The sequence below is a fragment of the Heptranchias perlo genome, chromosome 2, assembly GCF_035084215.1.
Source record: "Heptranchias perlo isolate sHepPer1 chromosome 2, sHepPer1.hap1, whole genome shotgun sequence".
In the NCBI taxonomy this organism is placed as follows: Eukaryota; Metazoa; Chordata; class Chondrichthyes; order Hexanchiformes; family Hexanchidae; genus Heptranchias; species Heptranchias perlo.
This window is the reverse complement of record NC_090326.1, coordinates 37780305-37802627: the sequence shown is the minus strand read 5'-3', so window position 1 is coordinate 37802627 and position 22323 is coordinate 37780305. Positions and strand designations below refer to the sequence as shown.

General features: G+C 42.4%; 1 protein-coding gene across 4 annotated transcripts in view; it reads right to left on the bottom strand.

Annotated features, from left to right (window-relative positions):
* LOC137337421 (phosphatase and actin regulator 1-like) overlaps positions 1-22323 on the bottom strand; it is a 413191-nt gene that overhangs the window by 247114 nt on the left and 143754 nt on the right. For 2 of the 4 annotated variants that reach the window (XM_068001739.1, XM_068001740.1), the window contains exon 1: positions 5481-5628. The exons of the other annotated variants lie outside the window; for them this stretch is intronic. In XM_068001739.1, the coding sequence (XP_067857840.1) occupies positions 5481-5604 (124 nt within the window). In that variant the 5' untranslated portion in view covers positions 5605-5628. Of the gene's footprint in view, positions 1-5480; positions 5629-22323 lie in introns of those variants that run through there. 4 annotated transcript variants of the gene reach the window in all.

The window sequence follows — 22323 nt, the reverse complement described above, 5'->3', positions numbered from 1 at the left end:
AAGATTTCAAGTGCAGACGATACCATTTTGGAAATTCCTGGCACAGATATAGTTGTTTCCTCTCCTACTACTACTGCCAATCTAGCTCAACCACATCAAGTGCTATTAGGAACATAGGAACAGGAGTAGGCCATTCAGCCCCTCGTGCCTGCTCCGCCATTTGATAAGATCACGGCTGATCTGTGATCTAACTCCATATACCTGCCTTTGGCCCATATCCCTTAATGCCTTTATTGGGCCTCACTCTCCTCTACCAAACTGCTCTAATTCAGGGTTTTCCTGAAGAGCAAAGATAAGCACCGGCTTCTTTTCTCCACTACAAACCGTCTTGTTAATCCCCTCCCTCCATCACTCTCACCTCCAACAACAAGTGCAAGGAGCTCATGGACATCTTTGTAACTAAGATTGAGAACATCTGTTCAGCTGCCTCTGCTGCTTCCCCCCTTCCCCTTGTCCACCAAGACAAACCTCCTCTACACTCCTCCCTGTCCTAACCTTGAACCCACGTCTTTCTTTAGCGTCCATTTTCTCCTTTATGCCTCTGTGAAGTACCTTTGAATGTTTTTCTACATTGGGGGCACTACATAAATGCTAGTTGTTATTCTGAAGCTAAAGTTGGCAAATACATATTTAAAGTGGATTCTGTCCTTAAAACCAATTTCATGCCAGAATCTGCCTGACAATCTAGGATCTCGTGAGGGTGCCTGATGTTCAGGAATGGTGAGGCAGCTCAGGAGCAAAGTATGGGCCAGGAAACATCAACAGGTCACACTCTCTCATTCTTCCTCCCCCCGACCCCACACTCTCTTCATCTGACTTTTTTCTTAGTCGGACTCTCTCTTTCTTTGTGTGTCTCTTTCTCCTTTTTTCTGTCTCACAGATTTTTTCCTTCTGTTTGTTTTTCCTCTGCCCTTTTATTGGTTTCCTACAATCTCAGCTTGCCTCAGTTGGTAGCACTCTTGCCTCTGAGTTGGAATGTTGAGGGTTTAAGCCCCACTATGGATTTAAGCACGTAATCTAAGCTGACACTTCAGTGCTATACTGAGGCAGTGCTGCACTGTTGGAGGTGCCACCTTTTGGATGAGATATTAAACCAAAGCTCTGTTCACTCAGGTAACCTGAAAGGACACTATTCAAATGAGAGCATGGTGCTTTTGTGATGGCCTGTTTAACGCTGCTGCCTCAACCAACATCACCAAAAATAGATTTTCTGTTCATTCATTCATTTGCTGTTTTTGGAATCTTGCTGTGCGCAAATTGTCTGTCGCATTTGCCAACATAACAGTGACGACACCTCAAGAATAATCCATGTGTTGTGAAGCATTTTAAGACATGCTGAGGGTGTGAAAGTTGCAATATAAATGCAAGTTCTTTCCTCTCTTCTCTCTCTGTCTTCTGCTTTTCTGTCTCCATTCTCTTCTGCATCTGTCTCTTTCTGTCCTCTTCTACTTCTCTCTCTATTCTTATCTTTCTCTGCCCTCTATGGGTTGTGTTATGCAGAGGGGATCTGGCTAGGCCACAGGCCCATTATCGCAAAGACCAGGAACATTTGCAATGAGGAGATCAGGTTGCAACCACAGGCCAGGAACCCTAGAACCGTGTGAGCAGTTATTTGTGAAGTTGGCACTGTGACATTTGTATTGTGACATCAGCAAGTACATATACACCGCCTTTTATATATTACTAGCGACTCTCCTGTTTGTGCTGGTCATGGCCAGTCAGAGATTATTCTGTTTTAGAAGGATAGAAACATTATGCCATACAAATACAATGTATTATTCTGCTATTAAGGTGTAGCTACAAGATCTAAATAATTTTAAAGACAGTGTGTTCACACAGGTCAATTAAGAGGCTGGAGGGCTTGTCTGTACATTCCATTGGCCTCTCTTTGTTTCTTTATATTTTACACTCTTTTCCAAGTGTGGCACAAAAATTTACATTCGACAATGTGCAACAGGTGAAGAATGACAAGGCAGGAAGTGCGTGCATGTGTAAAATTACTAGCAAATCTTTTATAGGAACAGGGGTAGACCATTCAGCCCCTCGAGCCTGTCTGGCTATTCAATTAGATCATGGCTGATCTGGATCTTAACTTCATTTACCCACCTTGGTTCCATGTCCCTTAAAATCTTTGCCTAACAAAAATCTACCAGTTTTGAAAATTTTCAATTGATCTAGCCTCAACAGCGAAGAGAGTTCCAGATTTCCACTACCCTTTGTGTGAAGAAATGTTTCCTGTCTTCACCCCTGAATGGCCTAGTTTTAATTTTATTTTGCCCCCTTGTTCTGGACTCCCCCACCACAGAAAATAGTTTCTCTGTACCTACCCTATCAAATCCTTTCATCATCTTAAACACCTCAATTAAATCACTCCCTGCCTAGTCTATACAACCTGTCCTCATAATTTAACCCTTTCAGACCTGGTATCGTTCTGGTGAATCTGCACTGCACCCACTCCAAGGCCAATATATCCTTCCTGAAGTGCCTTGCCCAGAACTGAACGCAGTATTCCAGATAGGGTCTAACCAGAGCTTTATAGAACTGTAGCATCACTTCCACTCCTTTCATGGTGCTGCTCACAATAAGTTAGAGGATGTGCTGTTAATAACGATAGGAACATAACATGTAAAACAGAATGTAGGTATCGTGTCTCTTTAAGGTTGTAGTGTGTAATTGTTCTGTATGCTTGAAATGAATGGTGGGTTCACTTATAGGTCAGGTTGTAAATCACAACCCTGTGTTTGTGTAATTGATAGGTCAATTAAGAATATGTAGACATGCTCTTGGATAGAGGCAACTGAAACATGCAGTATTCTATAATTGATTTGCATTTGGAAGAAAGGGAGTCAAGTGCAAAAGGTAGATCATGTAAATTATCAAAATTTAAGAACAATTGCTTAAAAAGTTTAAACATTTCTACAGTTGCTTGTAGCTGTTCAGTTTGTTTTAATTTACTTCTCTGTGGTCTGTGCAGCTCTTGAAAAAGTAGAAAGGGCAGGAGGACAGAGCTGGAAGTCAATCATGTGGGATGAATGGCCCAATCAGGTGTGGTAGAATACCTATTATTAAGAGTGATTTAGAAACAGTAACAAGAAGTGTGCACCAAATGACAGACTTCTAATATTATATAGATATCAAAGTCTTGAGTCTTGTGTGAAAAAGAGAAAGAAAGCCAGTCATTTGCCACATTAAGATAACTTCTCAAAGAGCCAAATAGCTGCCAATCCAGATAACCTCCAACCGCAACATCAATTAGCCTCTAAGTGACCTCTGCCTGTTTAGATACTTACCCACAGGGAATACCAGAGCAATTATCTTAAATGTAAATGTACCCTAGAGCTCAAACTGTAAGCAATGCCACAGGATATTAGCTAGCATTGTCTAAGTAACTCAACATCAAGAGTGACATATTCTTTTGTCACTTGTGAAATTACACACTGCTAACTGTGTTAGTCCATGGACCACCTATTCCAGTTAATTCTCTTGCTTTGGTTATATAGCAAGAACACAGATCTCAGTGTATAGTATCCATACTATAATGGCTTGGAATTCAAATTTCATTATTGACTGACATAATTCCACATATGCTACCCAGTTTGAGCCAATCTCAAGTTGAGTCAATCTCAAGTTGGCCACAATATTATTTTACCTAAGGAATATTAAGTAAATTGTAGCCTTTGTAAATAATGGTGGAGCTTACAATCCCTGTCATCATTGAGGGCCAGCATATACACCGTACAGTTCTACTTATGGTAAGGACACCATCCTTCTGATAGTGCCAATAATGCCAACTACACTGCTTGTTCCAAGCGGTCGACCATTTTACAAGACTGATTTTCTGAGTATGCGTTGTCATCAGGGATCCTCATCCGCTAACTGAGCGCAATCGGGAAACGCAGGCAGTGCACCTAAGTTTTCAGATATTGGTGCTGACGGAAAAAGCTCTCTGTCAGCAGCGCATATTCAGAAAATCAGCCTTTATGTGCCCTGCTAAAACAACTATGAGCACAACACGGTCCCTTTCAGCAAGTCGATTTGTCCACCCAAGGACTTTTGTGAGACACAGGATAGTCGTGCAAAATTTAAAATATATCATTAGTTTGTTTAAAAAATTAATATTGTTGCAGATTTCTATTTATGGATCATACATTTCTCTGAAATATATATTTAGGTCTTTCTGTTTGGAGATGACAGGAAATTTATTTTTATATTGGAGATGGAAACATGAATAAGCTATTAATTTGATAATCCTCACATTAAGGGCCAGCCAGTGTTAGCCTCTCTCAGTACCTTGATGAACATTCCCCAAAACATTTCAAGCCATTGTGCTCAGGGTCTACACATGATAACATCTTTAAGCTCACATTAAAAATGAGATGAAACAGTGTATTAGCACAAGACCTATTACACAGGACATATGCATCAAATGGCTTTTTTGATATGGTTGAGATCACTGACACAAAGTGGCTTCGGTCATTTAAGAAAAAAAACAAAGTAAAAATAAAAGTTAATAATGTGGCTGTGATGCTGCTGGATGTCAGCAGGATATGAAAGATCAGCCAGCGACACAGACAAAACAAGATAGGGTAATCTCACAACTACCTTGTTCCAATTTCAGAATTCACACTAGTGACCCTAGAGTTCTCACTGTGAATGAATGGATGAATAAATAAATACACCAGGTGCCACCACAGAAACAAAGCTCGGGGCTCTTACAGTGAGAGATCACTGAGATTACTACAGACTGCAGTCACAGAGCTGATGGAAGACTGCAAGATTCAGCATTCCTACTCCACTGCAGTGATCCACCTGAAGTACAGTAATATCTACTCACTACCTCTGGCATATACTTCACATCACATCACACAATACTTTCAGTGTCCACTGAATAGTAATAAAGTAGTACTAATTTTTGATAGACAATTTTACTAAAGTATTATTAAATTCTGATAGATAAATTCTGATAGTGCTCTGGTACCAGCCCTCTATCTACAGTATTCCAGTTCTTTGTGTAATCTGCTTACTCTTGAACAACTTGCCCATTTATTCCCCTCCGTTTTCACCTATAATAGGAGGACACAGAATGCCAGATTCCCTTTACAAATACTCTCTGGATGACAACACACCGATACCATTCAGTGATCAACGGTGTCAAGACAATGCCACATGTTCAAATAAAACCATGATCGATAATACTATGACCTCAAGTGTTGATACCAACTGAAAGATACAAGAAACTATCAATGTCCTAGTCAGATTTTTTCATTTTAGTATGAACAGCTTTAAAATGACTGGTGTGACTAGCACAGTTAAAGACTGGAACGATGACTTCTCAGCTTCTGGCTGGTCCGCATGGTAGCTGTTTTGCAATCACAGTTTAATAAATTATTTAGACAATCATTCCTGCAATACAGTACATTAAATGTAAGACAACACCTCTTGGCAACACCACAAGCTACAAAAAGAAAACATAACCTTACCGTCTTTAGCTATTTCCCCACGACTGCAATTGCTGCAAATGTGCTTTATCTCCTTGCCTATATGGCACTGAATCACGAAGGAAACATTGTGGTTAGCAGGCTCCTTCAATGGCTTCATCCTCATGAGGTAAAAGGTTCTCTTTTTGGGTTTTTCCCCACTCATGCCTTGTGCTGATCTTCCTCTAGAGCCAGCTGAAAACGTGTGCTGTTCTGTATAAGCAGAACATGCCATCAATAGGCTAAAGTATTAACACCAAGCTGCATCACAAGGAGATCAGGAGACAAGACCCCACTCGATTTCTGGTGATCCTTCTGACCGTGCTGTTTGAGGCAATCCAAATTTAGATACGCTGAGTGCACACACAGCGTGCAGTCCCATCCACACCTTGATCTCTCTACCACACATAAAATATAATCAGCTTGATCAGCAGTTCAGGCTCTAATCAGTTCCCGGCTACAGTATGTATCCCATGGGGTTACTGTCCTCTAGATGCAATAAATAGCACTCCTGTACTGAAATTATTAAGTCTTTCCTTAATAATAGGTTGGGAACTGTATCTTGCAGCACACATCAGTATGCTTAGGAACAGTTAACCCTAGACAGAAGGCGAATTGCTGGAACTGTCAAGTCAGCTGTCGGCAATTATTCACAGATTACACCTCAGTCCTCTGCTGCTAATTTTAAAAGGTTTTGTGTAGAATTATGTTTATTCACCAGCTGACAGTGAAGAAGTTGTTTGGTATTTTAATAAAAAGCAATGCAAAAGTATTAATCCCTTATAAACAAAAGCCTCTCACTGTAACAGGACCCACACACAGATTTATTGTACTCTATCCTGCCTACTACACATTGAACTTTGCTGAGGCAGTAAGACTGCATACTGCAGTCAAATATTCCCTACAAAATGACCCAAAATACTGAACAAATTAAATAGATACATCCCTCAACAATGTGCCCATTACTGTGCAACCCACTGAAGAACAGTATGATCCCAGAGCTTGGACTAAATGAAACCCAATGATAATGAAATGCAGATTCTCAAGGGAGTTAAAGACTATCTGCAGCAAATTATGACTGGACAATTCGATAAGATAACACATGCTCCTCCCCCCTCCTTCAGCACTTTAGAAAGCATATGTAGCGAGGAACAGCCTGTAAGGTTTGACTAGAGAATACACGATGACGAACTCGACTGAAGAGCTGCTCCTGTGATCTTGCTGATATTCAGTGATCTCTCAGTCTGGTAGCACGTTAACACAGCCCTACGTCTTCCTGATTGTTCAGAATAATTTTTTTTAAAAATGTATTTATTTCTATCTTAATTCTAATGATACACTATTTTAAATCTAATTTTATGCCCTCACCCAAGTACATTCATTAGGCTCATTTGAACATGCCTCGAAAGTCACTTCGGGTGGAATTGTACGAGGTCTATATAAGAGACTCATGACAAAAGTTATAGAAACATAGAAAATAGGAGCAAGATTAGGCCATTTGGTCCTTCGGGCCTGCTCCGCCATTCAAAATGATCATGGCTGATCGTCTAACTCAGTACCCTGTTCCTGCTTTTTCCCCATATCCCTTGATCCCTTTAGCATTAAGAAATATATCTATCTCCTTCTTGAATACATCTAATGACCTGGCCTCCACTGCCTTCTGTGATAGAGAATTCCACAGGTTCACCAGCCTCTGAGTGAAGAAATTTCTCCTCATCTCGGTTCTAAATGGCATACCCCGTATCCTGAGACTGTGACCCCTGGTTCTGGACTCGCCAGCCATCGGGAACATCCTCCCTGCATCTAGTCTGTCTAGTCCTTATGTACGGAGTCAGAGGCCAGGCAGCAGAATGCATTGAAAGGTGGCTACAAAACAGAGGGTAGGAGTTAAGGGACGTCCCCAAAAGGCTGAGACCAATAGATTTGTGTCACATAGGGGCATCAAGGGATATGGATCAAAGGCGGGTGAATGGAGTTGAGGTACAGATCTGCCAGGATCTGATTGAATGGCAGAACAGGCTAGAGGGGCTAAATGGCCTATTCCTCTTCCTACGTTCTCAGACTGGCAGAAAGTGGGAAGTGGTGTCCCGCAGGAATTCATGCTGGGACCATTGATGTTCACCATATATAAAAATGATTTGGACTCAGAAACTGGAAGTCTGGTGTCGAAATTTGCAGATGATACAAAATTGGGGGGGTATAGCTAATAATGTGAAGGACTGCACCAAAATACAGGGAGACATAAACAGGCTTGCAGAGTGGGTGGATAAGTGGCAAATTAAATTCAGTATAGTGAAGTGTGAGGTGGTGCATTTTGGTAGGAAGAATGAAGGGGCCACCTATTCCTTGGAAGGTAAGAAACTTCTAAATTTAGGTAAGGTGAACTTAGAAGAGACGAGGCAGAAATTGACCACAGTCAACTGCAGATGAACAGTGGGAAGTGTTCAAAGAGGTATTTGGTACATATCCCTAAAGGGCAAGAGCTCCACAACAACTTTCATTTATATAGCATCTTAACACAGTAAAACATCCCAATGCCCTTCACAGGAGCATATTCAGACAAAAATTGACACTGAGCCAAAGAAGGAGAGATTAGGACAGGTAACCAAACACTTGGTCGAAGAGGTAGATTATATGCGATGCCTTAAAGGAGGAAAGTGAGGTGGAGAAGTGAAGAGGTTTGGGAAGGGAATTCCACAGCTTAGGGCCTAGACGGCTAAAGGCACGGCAGCCAATTATGGGGCAATAGAAGTGGGGGATGCACAAACGGCCTAAATTGGAGGAACACAGAAATCCCGGAGGGTTGTTGGGCTGGAGGAGGTTACAGAGATAGGGAGGGGCAAGGCCATGGAGGGATTTGAACATGAGGATGTGAATTTTAAAATTAAGACATTGGTGGACAGGGAGCCAATGTAGGTTAGCGAACACAGGGGTGATCAGTGAACAAGACTTGGTGCGAGTTAGGAAAAGGGCAGAAGAGATTTGGATGAGCTCAAGTTTATGGAGGGCAGAAGATGGGAGACCAGCCAGGAGAGCATTGGAATATTAGAGCCTGGAGGTAACAAAAGCATCGATGAGGGTTTCAGCAGCAGATGAGCTGAGGCAGGGGCGGAGACGGGCGCTATTACTGAGATGGATGTGGGCAGTCTTGATGGAGAGGATATGTGGTCGGCAGCTCAGCTCAGTGTCAAATAGGACACCAAGGCTGCAAACAGTCTGGTTCAGCCTGAGACAGTGGCCAGAGAGAGGAATGGAATCAGTGGCCAAGGAACGGAGTTTGTGGCAGAGGCCAAAGGCAATGGCTTCGATGTTCCCAATGTTTAATTGGAGAAAATTTTGGCTCATTCAAGACTCTATGTCGGATGATCAGTCTGACAACACAGAGGCAGTGGATGGGCTCAGAGAGGTAGTGGGGAGGTAGAGCTGGATATTGTCAGCATATATGTAGAACCTGACCTTGTGTCTTTGGATGGTGTCGCCGAGGGGCAGCATGTAGATGAGAACTAGGAGGAGGCCAAAGATAGATCCTTGGGGGACTCCAGAGGTAACAGTGTGGGAGCGAGAAGAGAAGCCGTTGCAGGTGATTCTCCAGCTACAACTGGATAGATAAGAATGGAATCAGGCGAGGGCAGTCCCACCCAGCTGGGTGACAGAGGAGAGGAGTTGGAGGAGGATGGTGTGGTCAACCGTATCAAAGGCTGCAGACAGGTCACGAAGGACGAGGAGGGATAGTTTACCATGGTCACAGTCACTTAGGATGTCATTTGTGACATTGATTTCAGTACTGTGGCAGGGGCGGAAACCTGATTGGAGAGGTTCAAACATGGAGTTGTGAGAAAGAGGGGCACAGATTTGGGAGGCAGCAACACACATCCAAGGACTTTGGAGAGGAAAGGGGGGTAGGAGGTGGGATAGTAGTTTGCAAGAACAGATGGGTCAACGGTGGGTTTTTAGAAGAGGGGGCTGATGATGACAGATTTTTAAGGGAGCAGGACAGTACCTGAGGAGAGGCAACAATTTACAATATCAGTTAGCATGGGGGCCAGGAAAGGAGACTCATGGACAAGATAAGCTAGGAGAGGGCATAAGGGCAGTTGGAGAGACACGAGAGAGAGATAAGATTTCAGGTCTATGGTAGGGGAGAAGCTTTGCTTGGTGGGCTAGGGGAAGGGGTGGATCGGCAGAGGTAGCTGAATGGATGGTCTCAATCTTATTGACAAAGAAGCCAATGAGTTCCTCGCACTTGTGCTCTATTTGTGTAAATAAATAACCTTGGGCAACAAAACAGTTGAGAGATAGAATAAAGCTAAAAGAAAGGTCTTACACAAATGCAAAGAATAGTAGAGATCCCACCTGCCACAGTACTGAAACAGCTTAAAAAAATGGTATTGGAGAAAATAATGAAACTGAAGATTGACAGTTCTCCAGGACCTAATGTTTTCCACCGCACGGTATTAAAAGAAATAGGTGAGGAAATTGTAGTTGTTTAAGCCATGATCTTCCAAAACTCTGTTGATTCAGGAATTGTCCCCTTGGATTGGGAACTTGTCAATGTCACGCCATTATTTAAGAAGGGTAGGAGAGAGGAACCAGGAAATTATAGACCTATTTGTCTGTTGTGGGGAAGTTACCAGAATCTGTCAAAGGGACAGAGTGACTGAGCATTTATACAAATATGGACTGATCAGAGAGAGCAATCGTAGACTTGGTTAGTTAGACATGACTTACCCTTTACAAGTTGAATTTTTTGTGGAGGTCACTAACGTGATATATAAAAGTGAGTGTCTATGGCTGTTATTTATATCGACTTCCAGACGGCATTCAATAAGGTTCCACATGAGAGACAGTCAGCAAAAATGAAAGTTCATGGAATTGGAGGCAACCTATTATCATGGGTAGGGAATTGGTTAGGAGGTAGGAGAGTAGAGATAATGGGTATGTACTCCAATCGGCAGCATGAGACTAGTGGTGTCCCACAGGGATTTGTACTGGGGCCTCAGTTTTCACTATATTTATTAATGACTTGGATGAAGGAATAGAAAGCCATATATGCAAGATTGCTGATGACACTAAGTTAAGTGGCACAGTAAATAGTGTAGATAGGAGCAGAGGGACATTGATAAATTAAGTGAGTCGGCAAAACTGTGGCAGATGGAGTTCAGTGTGGTGAAGTGTGAGGTCATGCACTTTGGACCTAAGAAAGATCAAAGTATTTTCTAAATGGTGAGAAGTTGGGAACTTTAGAACAGCAGATAGATTTAGGGGTCCATGTACAGAAATCACTAAAAACTAGTGGAAAGGTACAAAAAATAATTAAAAAGGCTAATGTAATGTTAGCCTTCATCTCAAGGAGACTGGAAAACAAAGGGATGGAAGTTATGCTACAATTATATAGAGCTGTGGTTAGACCCCATTTAGATTACTGCATTCAGTCTGGGCACCACACCTCAAGAAGGATATATTAGCCTTGGAGGGAGTGCAGCACAGATTCACCAGAATGATACCGGGGCTAAAGGGTTAATTTATGAGGCTGAGTTGCATAGACCAGGCTTGTATTCCCTTGAGTATAGAAGATTAAGGGGTGATCTAATTGAAGTGTTTAAGATGATTAAAGGAGTTGATAGGGTAGATAGAGAGAAACTATTTCCTCTGGTGGAGGAGTCCAGAACAAGGGGCATAACCTTAAAATTAGAGCTAGACCATTCAGGGGTGATGTTAGAAAGCACTTCATCACACAAATGACAGTGGAAGTCTGGAACTCTCTCCCTCAAAAAGCTGTTGAGGCTGGGTTAATTGAACATTTCAAAACTGAGATTGATAGATTTTTGTTAAGTAAGGGTATCAAGGGGTATGGATCCTAGACGGGTAAATGGAGTTAAGATACAGATCAGCCATGATCTAATTGAATGGCGGAACAGGCTCGAAAGGTTGAATGGCCTACTCCTGTTCCTACGTTCCTAGGTAATGTTAAATTTATAAAGAACCTTGGTTAGATCACACTTGGAATACTATGTACAGTTTTGGTCTCCATATTACAAAAAGGACAATGAAGGACTGGAGAAAGTGCAGAAAAGATTTAGAAGGTTGTTATCAGAATTGAGAGGATACAACTATCAGGAAAGATTTAGCAGGCTGGGGCTCATTTCTCTGGAAAAGAGGAGGCTAAGAGGAGACATGGTAGATGTATTTAAAATGATAAATGGATTTGATCGGGTGGATGTTGTGAGTGATGGTGAGTCCAGATCAAGTGGGTATAAACATCAACTAGCCATTAACAGATCAAATAATGAATTTATGAGGAATTTCTTTACACAGAGAGTTGTGAGACAGTGGAACTCACTGTCACCAGCAAAGGCCTCGCATACAGCATGGCACAGGTGATCAGAAAACTATGGGTGCTTTGCTTGCGGTTTTCCTTCCATTGAGAAGAATGGACGAGCAATCCCAGTCAATGCAGCAGCATTTTTCCTCATAAGCTACCTGCTGCGAGTGAGGCTACTTTGGTGGCACGGGCCCATAGTCTCCACATTCCAGTGGCAACAAACACGTTGAAAAGAAAACCCTAATTGATTTGGGGGATGAAATCACAATGCACAGGCGTTAAAATTTTTAAGTTTCTTTTGAAACACTCGTAACTGTACTCTCTGTCTTTTCTTCTTTAAGTTTCTTTTGAAACACTCGTAACTGTACTCTCTGTCTTTTCTTCATCCTTAGTCACGGTGGCATGTGCTTAAACAAAAAAGGCCACAACCAGATGGCAAATCAGAAGGGACCTGCAAAAGTATGCTCAACAAGCTGGACAGCTACTTAACCTTTATAAATGGCACTCTTTGGGCCAGTCTAACTGCAGGTTGCACAAATTCCATGGAAAGTGGAAACAGGATGTAGGAAGTGTAAAACAAGATTTACTGATCAAAAACTCCAGATCATGGCATGAGGGCACAGCAATGGAGAGATGCACCAGTGCCTAGAGGATAAAGATGACATTGTGGGGTGGGGATATCAGACAAGGCTTCAGTGCAAATAACATATTGAGAGATTGCCAAGTGAGTAATCAGGATGTGAGAACAAATGTAGCTTGCCATAGAGAGAGATGCCATATGTGGAGGCTAGACATAGGTAGATTTTCACTAATGTCCATTAAAACACTAAATCCAAGTTAATCTCATAACTCGCTGTAAATCAGCACAAGAACAGTAATGAAGATGGTTGGGAACTAGCACAGCAGATTCATAAGAGAACCTAGAATGATACAGCTGAGCAATATTGAATCAAACCAGATTTTTAAAAGCCCCAACTGTCCTCAATACACACTCTACAATCTCAGCATACATTTAACATCAAGTAGTGAACACACCGTACACTACCACAGACCGTACATCACAGTTCTACTGTGCTACACATAAGGTAGATGCTCTCAGTGTTTGTTTCTACGCCGCCCGACAAAAATAATTAGAAGAGATTATGCAAAGCTTGTCAGTACCAGGCACCATCTGATCCTTACGGTCACATCATAAAACAGAACAGAATGCATTTATAATTTAACAGAAGATACAAAAGGGAAAAGGTACCACTTTTCTGAGTAAACCAAAAACCCTAAAAGGGCAGATCTAACTGGCCCCCTTCTCTCTCTCTCTCTCTCTCTCTCTCCCCTGTATACAGTACAAAAAGAGGCAACCCCATAATTAAAAGTGCAGATCACCAAAGCCGGAATAAGGAAACTAAAGCACAGCCAGTGAAAGGCTTGTTGCTCCCTACCTCCACCAAGAAATGCTTCCTAGCTTCTCGCTGAGGTCTCTGTGGGTTCATTGGTTTTGTGCGACAGTGAGTGTGGCCAACTGCTGAGAAGCAGGAGGCTGGGGGCACTTTGAAACACTCAATAATGTAATTGCACTCCTCCAGCCACTAGGTTGCATCAACAAAAGGACAGAGAGCACGAACCTCCTCAATGATCAGATGATCCACGTTAACAGCTGGACTGTAGCTTTAAAGACTGCAGTTTTCTAACATACGGTGCAACAAAGCAGAGGAGGTTTGGCATGCAGCACGGTTCTTTGTGCTGCCATAATCACATGACATCGGCAGCATTCACAGCAGACCAGCACAATTACAGAATTGTAACAGAGCTGCAAGCCTGTTTTCCTGTTAAATGTGCGTCGTCTGTCATGAATTCCACCTGCAAACGGCACTCACTGATTCAGCAACTACATTTAAGGGAAGACATTAGGGAGTTATAGAGGGATTTTAATCAATTGCCATTTCTGAAATGAAAATAAAAATGAAGTTAATGTATGTGGAGGTAGATCTGAAAAACAGCAACCAGGCAGAGCTTTTTTTTAAACAAAGTGAGAACTGAGATTGGTGCTGACATCAGCAGTCTAAATGAGTCTATTTCTAACGCACCACAAACTTATCTGCATTTAAGCTATTTGCAACTCATTTCCCTCTCATTATTAACCATATGGGGTATACTTCCACTATGGTTAAAGCAATAGGTCTGAATAAATAGGTGAGCACAGACCAGAGGAATGTAGTAACAGTGTTTCCTCCAGCTTTTACTTCTGCTCAAAGTCCTACTCCCATGCTTACCTGTGTTTGTGAAAGTTAGTTCCTCCCCAAAAGAAAAGTGGCTTAAGGGCAATCAAAACAAATTCAAGGCAGCTTTAACCAGAGCGGATAACAACAAAGAATGGGTTCATTAATCAGTTTTACCTGTTAGTTAGTTTTATGAAGGAAAAGCAAGATAAGATGCCGAAGTTTAAGCAGAGCATTGAGGCTGTGGCAAATTTAGGGGGGGTGTGGTGATGCACCAGATGGCTCCTCCAACTTAACTCCAGCCTTATTGGCAGCCCTGACCTAACCAGGCTCTTCTGACAGCCGCAACCCGATCAATCTCCTGCTGTCAGACCCCATCTGACCAGATTCCTGCTGGCAACCTCCACCTAACCAGACTCCTTAAGCAGTCCCAGCCTCATCCGTCTCCTGGCAACAGCCCCGTGCTGGCCAAACTTCCACAGGCTTGCCTGGATTCACAGTGCTTTAAACAAGGAGCTTGATTTAGAAATCCAACAGTTTGCTATCTCTTCAATATTCTCTCACTAGGATAGGGATGACATAAAAGCACATATACTATAATGGGCCAGTGAATGGTTAGTAAGCCTTAAAAAGTACATTGGTACTGCGGCACTGTAGAAGGAATGTGACCGTTACCTTCTCTTCAACACAAATTGCTGGGAGGAGCAACTTCATCCAGTGAATCAGTCTCAGTGTAAATCGATAGAGGAATCAGTTCACATGTCAATCTCCATGTAAATGATGAAGTATCAATTCCATGTTGTAACATCCACGTAAATGAAGGGGATTCAGCCCTACATTGTCACTCCAGGTGGATGGATGTGGAGGGGAGGAAAATAAATCCGAAAGTGCAGCGTCCACTTGAACAAATGGAGAAATCTGCCGACCCACTGTCTCTCCCACATTTGGCAGGAGTCCCACACATGAGATCATGATCTCATACCTTCAGTGTGCCAGTAAATCTTTAAGAGAGTGGGAGAAGGGAAAAGAATGCTTTGGAGGCAGGCTTTTCCCAATATTCCTGTAATACTAAAACCCTAAATGTCCTAATGTTGGAAGAGAGTCATTCATATTGGGAACCCCACCCCCATAGCATTCTTTTGTTTGCTCTCATTCACCACCATAACAAACGAAACAAAACCAGAATAATGACACATACTTTCTTGTGGCCTCCAGAGTTGGGTATCCCTCCCTACTAGGCTGTTCCAGTGACAGGAAGCATCCACATGCACCCTGGAGGAGGTTCATAAGGAACAGTGGAAGTCGTGATTTTGGACTTAGCCTGAGGTGCTCTGAAGTCATGAGACCCCTGAACCAGTGATGGCATCAGCAGAGTTTCCTTGCAGAGAGACACCCAACTTGAGGGTCTCCTTGCAAGGGAGAGAGACCCTCAAGTTGAGTCTCCTTGCAAAGGGGGGGAAGAGAACCAACTCAAGGGTCTTGATATGGGAGAGAGCAACCCAACTTAAGGATCTCTAAGCAGGGGGAAAGATTCGACTGGAGCAGCTCCATGTAGTTAAGAAAACTCAAAAACATCAATGAAAAATCTTCAGAGCCTACTATTTTGTTCTATAAATGGGGAAGCAGTTTGAATAAAAAGACCTTCCTTTCATACGTTTGTAACAAATGCCTGTGGTAAAATTAAATCAGTCAACTATAGCATCAAAAAATCATATAAACTGAGAAAAGAGGTATCGTGTGACAGTCTATACAAGGACCAAGGTGAGGAGAAGCATAAGGTCCCATACTGGCAGGAGTGGGTGGGCCCAAGACAACAGGTGATGGAGTTCAAACTAGGAGGGGTCCTCGACCAGATTATCAAGGCTCCAGAGGATCAGTTCAAAAGAAGGGAAGAAGTATTAGAGCAGACAAATCGGCACCATGTCGTATGGATAAAATAAAATCAGAGGCAAACTGGCAAACAGTAAAATGTGAGAAGCCGAAGGGGAAGATACAGTCAGGGTAGTTCATGGAGATGGGGCATTGCATAATGAATTTGGGTGGGGCGGAGTGGGGGTGGGGGGGAAAAGAGAAATTCAGAGCTCTCCAGAACATCAGCACCACCAGTTTCAGAGAACAACAAGACTAGGACAGCCTACCCCATCCTCATATGCAATAATTCAAAGAAGGAGGCACAAAGACACAAGGAAATGAGATTGAGGATGAGAATAAATCATTATCTACGATTGAGTCATTTCCTACAAGCACTACATCCACACAACACAAGGTGACATCACTACTTGTCTCCAGAGAACTGGAAGGCACGACTGTATCTGCAAGAAATCACTGCACGGCTGCTCTTAGAATTGAATGAGTTTAACCATGGTGGAGCCCGATAAACTGCCCAAAAAATAACAGCAGGGGATGAGATTCCTGTTCTGTGATTTCTAATGATCAAAAACGCTAGCCAAGATAGTGAGCCCTTTTTAATCATTAAATTGTGATGGTAGTAGAGCAGGGCACTAGATTTTAATTTTCTAAGCTTTTTAGGCAGGTGTTTTCACCAGCTATTTTTTTCTTAGATCCAATGCCTAACCTTTTCCAGGTCATTGGTCGAAAATGCTTCTCATATTTTCCAGGCGATGTGCTGGTAGGGTTAGATGAAGAGGGGTGGGAGGAGGCTCGTGTGGAGCGTAAATGCCAGCATAGACCGGTTGGGCTGAATGGCCTGTTTCTGTGCTGTTGATTCTAGTGACTCTATCTGACTCAGTCACTCCAATTATAACTACAGAATAGCGGTGATTTGGAGCAGCAGCAGTAATAGGATATCAGACACAGACTGAAGCACATACAGGCCAACCTCTGTGATTTGAATGGTAATTGTAAACAATTTTACAACACCAAGTTATAGTCCAGCAATTTTATTTTAAATTCACAAGCTTTCGGAGATTTTCTCCTTCCTCAGGCAAATGTTTCAAGATCTCCTTGAAGCCTACGCATTTATACATATTGAACAATAATACATGGTGTTTACAGACTGCCCCTGCAACTGCCCGTTGCCAAGGCAATCACCGTGTTCAGACAGAGAGGTGTTACCTGCAGAACCTCCGAATACACATTCAACAAAAAAACAAACAGGGAAAAAAAAGAGAAAAAAAAACACAGAGAGAGGCAGAAACATCCGGAAGGCAGAGAGAGCCAGCAAATGACCCATTATATTAAAAACAGATAACATTTGTTCGCTGGTGGGGTAACGTGTAGCGTGACATGAACCCAAGATCCCGGTTGAGGCCGTCCTCATGGGTGCGGAACTTGGCTATCAATTTCTGCTCGACGATTTTGCGTTGTCGTGTGTCTCGAAGGCCGCCTTGGAGTACGCTTACCCGAAGGTCGGTGGATGAATGTCCATGACTGCTGAAGTGTTCCCCGACTGGGAGGGAACCCTCCTGTTTGGCGATTGTTGCGCGGTGTCCGTTCATCCGTTGTCGCAGCGTCTGCATGGTCTCGCCAATGTACCATGCTCTGGGGCATCCTTTCCTGCAACGTATGAGGTAGACAACGTTGGCTGAGTCACAGGAGTATGAACCATGCACCTGGTGGGTGGTGTCATCTCGTGTGATGGCGGTATCTGTGTCGATGATCTGGCATGTCTTGCAGAGGTTACCGTGGCAGGGTTGTGTGGCGTCGTGGACGCTGTTCTCTTGAAAGCTAGGTAGTTTGCTGCGAACGATGGTCTGTTTGAGGTTGGGTGGCTGTTTAAAGGCGAGTAGTGGAGGTGTGGGGATGGCCATAGCGAGGTGTTTGTCCTCATTGATGACATGTTGAAGGCTGCGGAGAACATGGCATAGTTTCTCCGCTCCGGGGAAGTACTGGACGACAAAGGGTACTCTGTTGGTTGCGTCCCGTGTTAGTCTCCTGAGGAGGTCTATGCGATTTTTTGCTGTGGCCCGTCGGAACTGTCGATCGATGAGTCGAGCGTCATATCCCGTTCTTACTAGGGCGTCGTTCAGCGTCTGTAGGTGTCCATCGCGTTCCTCCTCGTCTGAGCAGACCCTGTGTATTCGCAGGGCCTGTCCATAGGGGATGGCCTCTTTGACGTGGTTAGGGTGGAAGCTGGAAAAGTGGAGCATCGTGAGGTTGTCCGTGGGCTTGCGGTAGAGTGAGGTGCTGAGGTGCCCGTCTTTGATGGAGATTCGTGTGTCCAAGAAAGAAACTGATTCTGAGGAGTAGTCCATGGTGAGCTTGATGGTGGGATGGAACTTGTTGATGTTATCGTGTAGTCTCTTTAGTGATTCCTTGCCGTGGGTCCATAGAAAGAAAATGTCGTCGATGTATCTGGTGTATAGTGTTGGTTGGAGGTCTTGTGCAGTGAAGAAGTCCTGCTCGAACTTGTGCATGAAAATGTTGGCGTATTGGGGTGCGAATTTGGTCCCCATGGCTGTTCCGTGTGTTTGGGTAAAGAACTGGTATGGTAGGCACAGCTTGGTGCTTTTAACTATCATTATGTTTTCATTCAAAGCGTTACCTCAGGTATGGGACTGACTTGCAACTAACAGTTTCAACCTAGGATCCAACATTGACAATTCTAGGAGTCAGCTTCAAACAAGCATAGTTGAGATTAATGGAGGATCCTTTCCCATTAATGGAGGCCAGTGTCACATTACAACCTCCATTCAAACTGAAACAGAAATTCCTGGCGTAAACTATTTAACCTAGAAGGTCGCAGGCTTCTTACCTTAACTAAGCTTGTCTTAGCTGAAGCACCAACCAGAGTACGACAAGTGGCCTCAGCACACTTAGACTAAGAAAGGGAAAAACAGCCACTATTAACTGCTATCCAATGACCCTCTGCTTAGAGTTTAACCAGTCCAAAACCAGACTCTGGGGTGGGATATGGTGGGGTTTGGGATAGGAGGCAAAGCATTTAGAAACTTTAGACCATTTTGGATGTAGTCACGTTTCTGGACCTAATGTACTATAACGTATATTTCAAATCTACAAGCTGCTTAAAGGGTAAAGAGAGGTTAAGGTTCTGCCTTTGGAGTTACTATCACAGATGTTTGCGTGTCAAGTTTATATAATGGAAATTTGTTGAAATGCCCAATTCATTGCTCCCATGAGTTCCTGTCCATTAATTTTAATGAGCGGAAAATCAAATTTACCATGAATTGGGCCTGTATCTGAATCTCAATGTGCGCTCTTGGCATGCGACATTCTGCACCAGGAGTGCTGAAAGTGAAAATTTACCCTTAAGACTCAACAGGGATTCATGAATTAACCTAAAGCATCAAAGAATGTCAGGCCTGTTGATGACAGACCTCTTAGGTTCCCAACTATTTAGTGGATAAATCCACTGCCTCGTGCGCTGCTGAACCATAAAGGCTGAAAGATCAAAGGATTAATCCTGTGCGTTAGCAGGTCACAACCCAAGAGTGTCCCTTCATTAGGAAGGAGAAAATCAGCCAGGGTTACTATCCATTGACCCCTAATTACTACCTATTTTTTCCTGCTTGAAATTCCAGATGTGTAGATTTCAAACGAGGACAACTATTGGCATTGAATGCCTAGATTCACACATGACAAATAATCACTTAGGAATTGTACCCACTGGTGGCTGGTCACTACACGAGCGGGATTGAGAGATCTGTCAGTGAGTCATATCCCATGTAATGGTCAACACCTTCAGGAGAGAAGGGAAACAAATGAAACTGTATCAGTGGGATCAGTTCCTCATCAGAGTCTCTGATTGTCCATTCATATTCCAAAAGCTTTTCCCATTTTGCTGAATTTGCCCGGTTTGTTCTGTGGACAGATTTGGTCACACTGAATCCACTGTGCATTCAGACCACGTATCTCCTCTGATATGCAAAACGCACGGTTGGCCCTTAAGGGTTAGCCGAGAATTTAACCCACTTATGATCTAAACAAAATGGAAGCTTGAATCGCAGCTTATCCTAGCTGCACTTTGCATCCAATGGCAGGGAATGAAGCCACTGCTTAATGGATTGTTCTAGTCCTTTACTGCCTCAGTTACGTAAACCACCTCATACAAGGTTGCCTCTGAAGATAGCACTGTAATATAAATGGGGAATTAATATAAACATTTACATTTCATCTACATTTACTGGAAGCAAAGTACTCAAGCAATGAAGCCTTTTTCATTGTCAGCTGACTTGATTATATTTTACTCTGAAATATGCTGTATTCGGCATTCCTGTCTAGGAAATCAGTCAAGGGTTTGTCTTGTGATGGTTAGATGAAGACACTAATCACACAAATGAGCAGGTAGGACATAATTTGAAGGTCAAAACTTTGTGGATATAAATCTAGAGTATCTTTAATTAACCAGGTTATATTAATCGAGAAAATAATGGGAGGAAAATTAGGACTTTAGGCACTTACGCGATTAATGTTAGGGAGAGTGTGCAATGTAATACATCACTCAGATCAGTTAGAAGACATAATAGCTGCAAAATTCAGATATGCAAGTCATTTACACCATTTAAATCGGTGTGTGATTGTTTCCTGAATCTTTCAACATTTTTCTAAGTTCTCTACACAAGCAAAACGACACAAACAGCTTGAAATTACAAGTGAAGTCGTAGAAATTTAGCTGAGGAAAACATAAAGCTTCTGCTTGATATTAAAAGTGTATTAAATAACAAAATAGTTAGTAATTTTATTCACAGATTTAAATTCTAGCTGAAGTTGAGGCTGAAAATTCCAAATTCAGTATAAAAAGGAGAGAATTGAGCAGATTTGTGCAATGGACCATTCAGTGCAATAAACACGGAAATCTTGGAACAGTGAATGCTCTTCGCACCTCTAAAATTACTGTATGTTTTCAACTGCATATCATCTGCAGTCCTCCCTACTGCAGTGAAAAGTTAGAGGAAGTTACAGTACTGAATATTTCTTAAAGGAGTTATGTACATAAAAGGACATTGTTGGCAGCAGAATCACAAATATTACAATAATCTTGACAATTAAACATTGACATAAATAAAACTCTTGCACCGTAAAGTGTCACACATCTAACAACAGCAAAAACTTGCAATTATAAAGCACCTTGAAAATAGAAAAACATCCCAAGGCACTTCATAGATATGTGAGGAAAAAAGTATATGTCACACTTGTACCCAAATGACCAAAATATCACATTCATAAAATAGCAACAAATCACAACTGGACAGGTACCTGCCACAGAAGGAGGCCATTGTGTCTTTGCTCGAGCAGTCCAAAACTAATCCCACTACCATATCCAGTCTCCAGACCCCTGTATCTTCCCCAGCTTCATATATTTATCCAATTTTCTCCTAACAGATACATTGGTCTCTTGTTAATCACTCCCTGTGGCAAAGTATTCCATGCTCCAACAACCCTCTGCATAAATAAATGAACAAGTAGCATGCAGCTTTGCAAATTACCAATGAACAAGTAGCAATTAGTTATAAAAACTACCAATCAACATTCAGCAGTCAGCAAGCAGCTACCAATAAAACAACTAGCATCGAGAAGAGGAACCAACAAAATTGCTGAAGATTTATGTATCTAAAATTCTCGCATTGAGTGCATGTTGTGTCCATCATACTTCAGTGTCACATTCAAAATTTTCTGAATCACACTTCCAACCATTTTCATCAATGAGCAATAAATCACAACCAAATAGGTAGAGAATGTATCAATCAAAGGAGGACAAAGCAGTTGCACAAACTCCCAATGTAAAGATACTACGGATGTTTGATGAGCAATGTCTTTTTGGCCTTCATCTGTGTTACTCACTAAGCTGAAAATGTTAGACCTGGAAATAAAGTTTCTATTATAAGAACATAAGAAATAGGAGCAGGAGTAGGCCATACGGCCCCTCCAGCCTGCTCCGCCATTCAATCAGATTATGGCTGATCTTCGACTTCAACTCCACTTTCCCGCCCGATCCCCATATCCCTTGATTCCCCTCAAGTCCAAGAATAACAATAGTCAAAGAGGATAGCCAAGGTAGGGGTAGGGCTGCTAAAAATGACAGAGGCAAGCTTGTAATGGAGAGCAAAACAATGGCAGAGATACTAAATAAATGCTTTACCTCAGTTTTGATAGAAGAAGTGGATAGTGAGATTGTAGAACCACTAGAGGTGGGTGCAGAACAGTCAGTGGAAGTTATTATTCAAAGAAAAAAGGTCTTAAGGAAGTTACTCAAAGTTAAGACAGACAAATCAACAGGATCTGACAGTTTATATCCCAAAATACTGAGGGAAGAAACAACGGAGGCTTCGGCCAATTTTCCATAATTCTCTGGAATTGTGCTGGAGAACTGGTGGGTAATAAATAAACAACC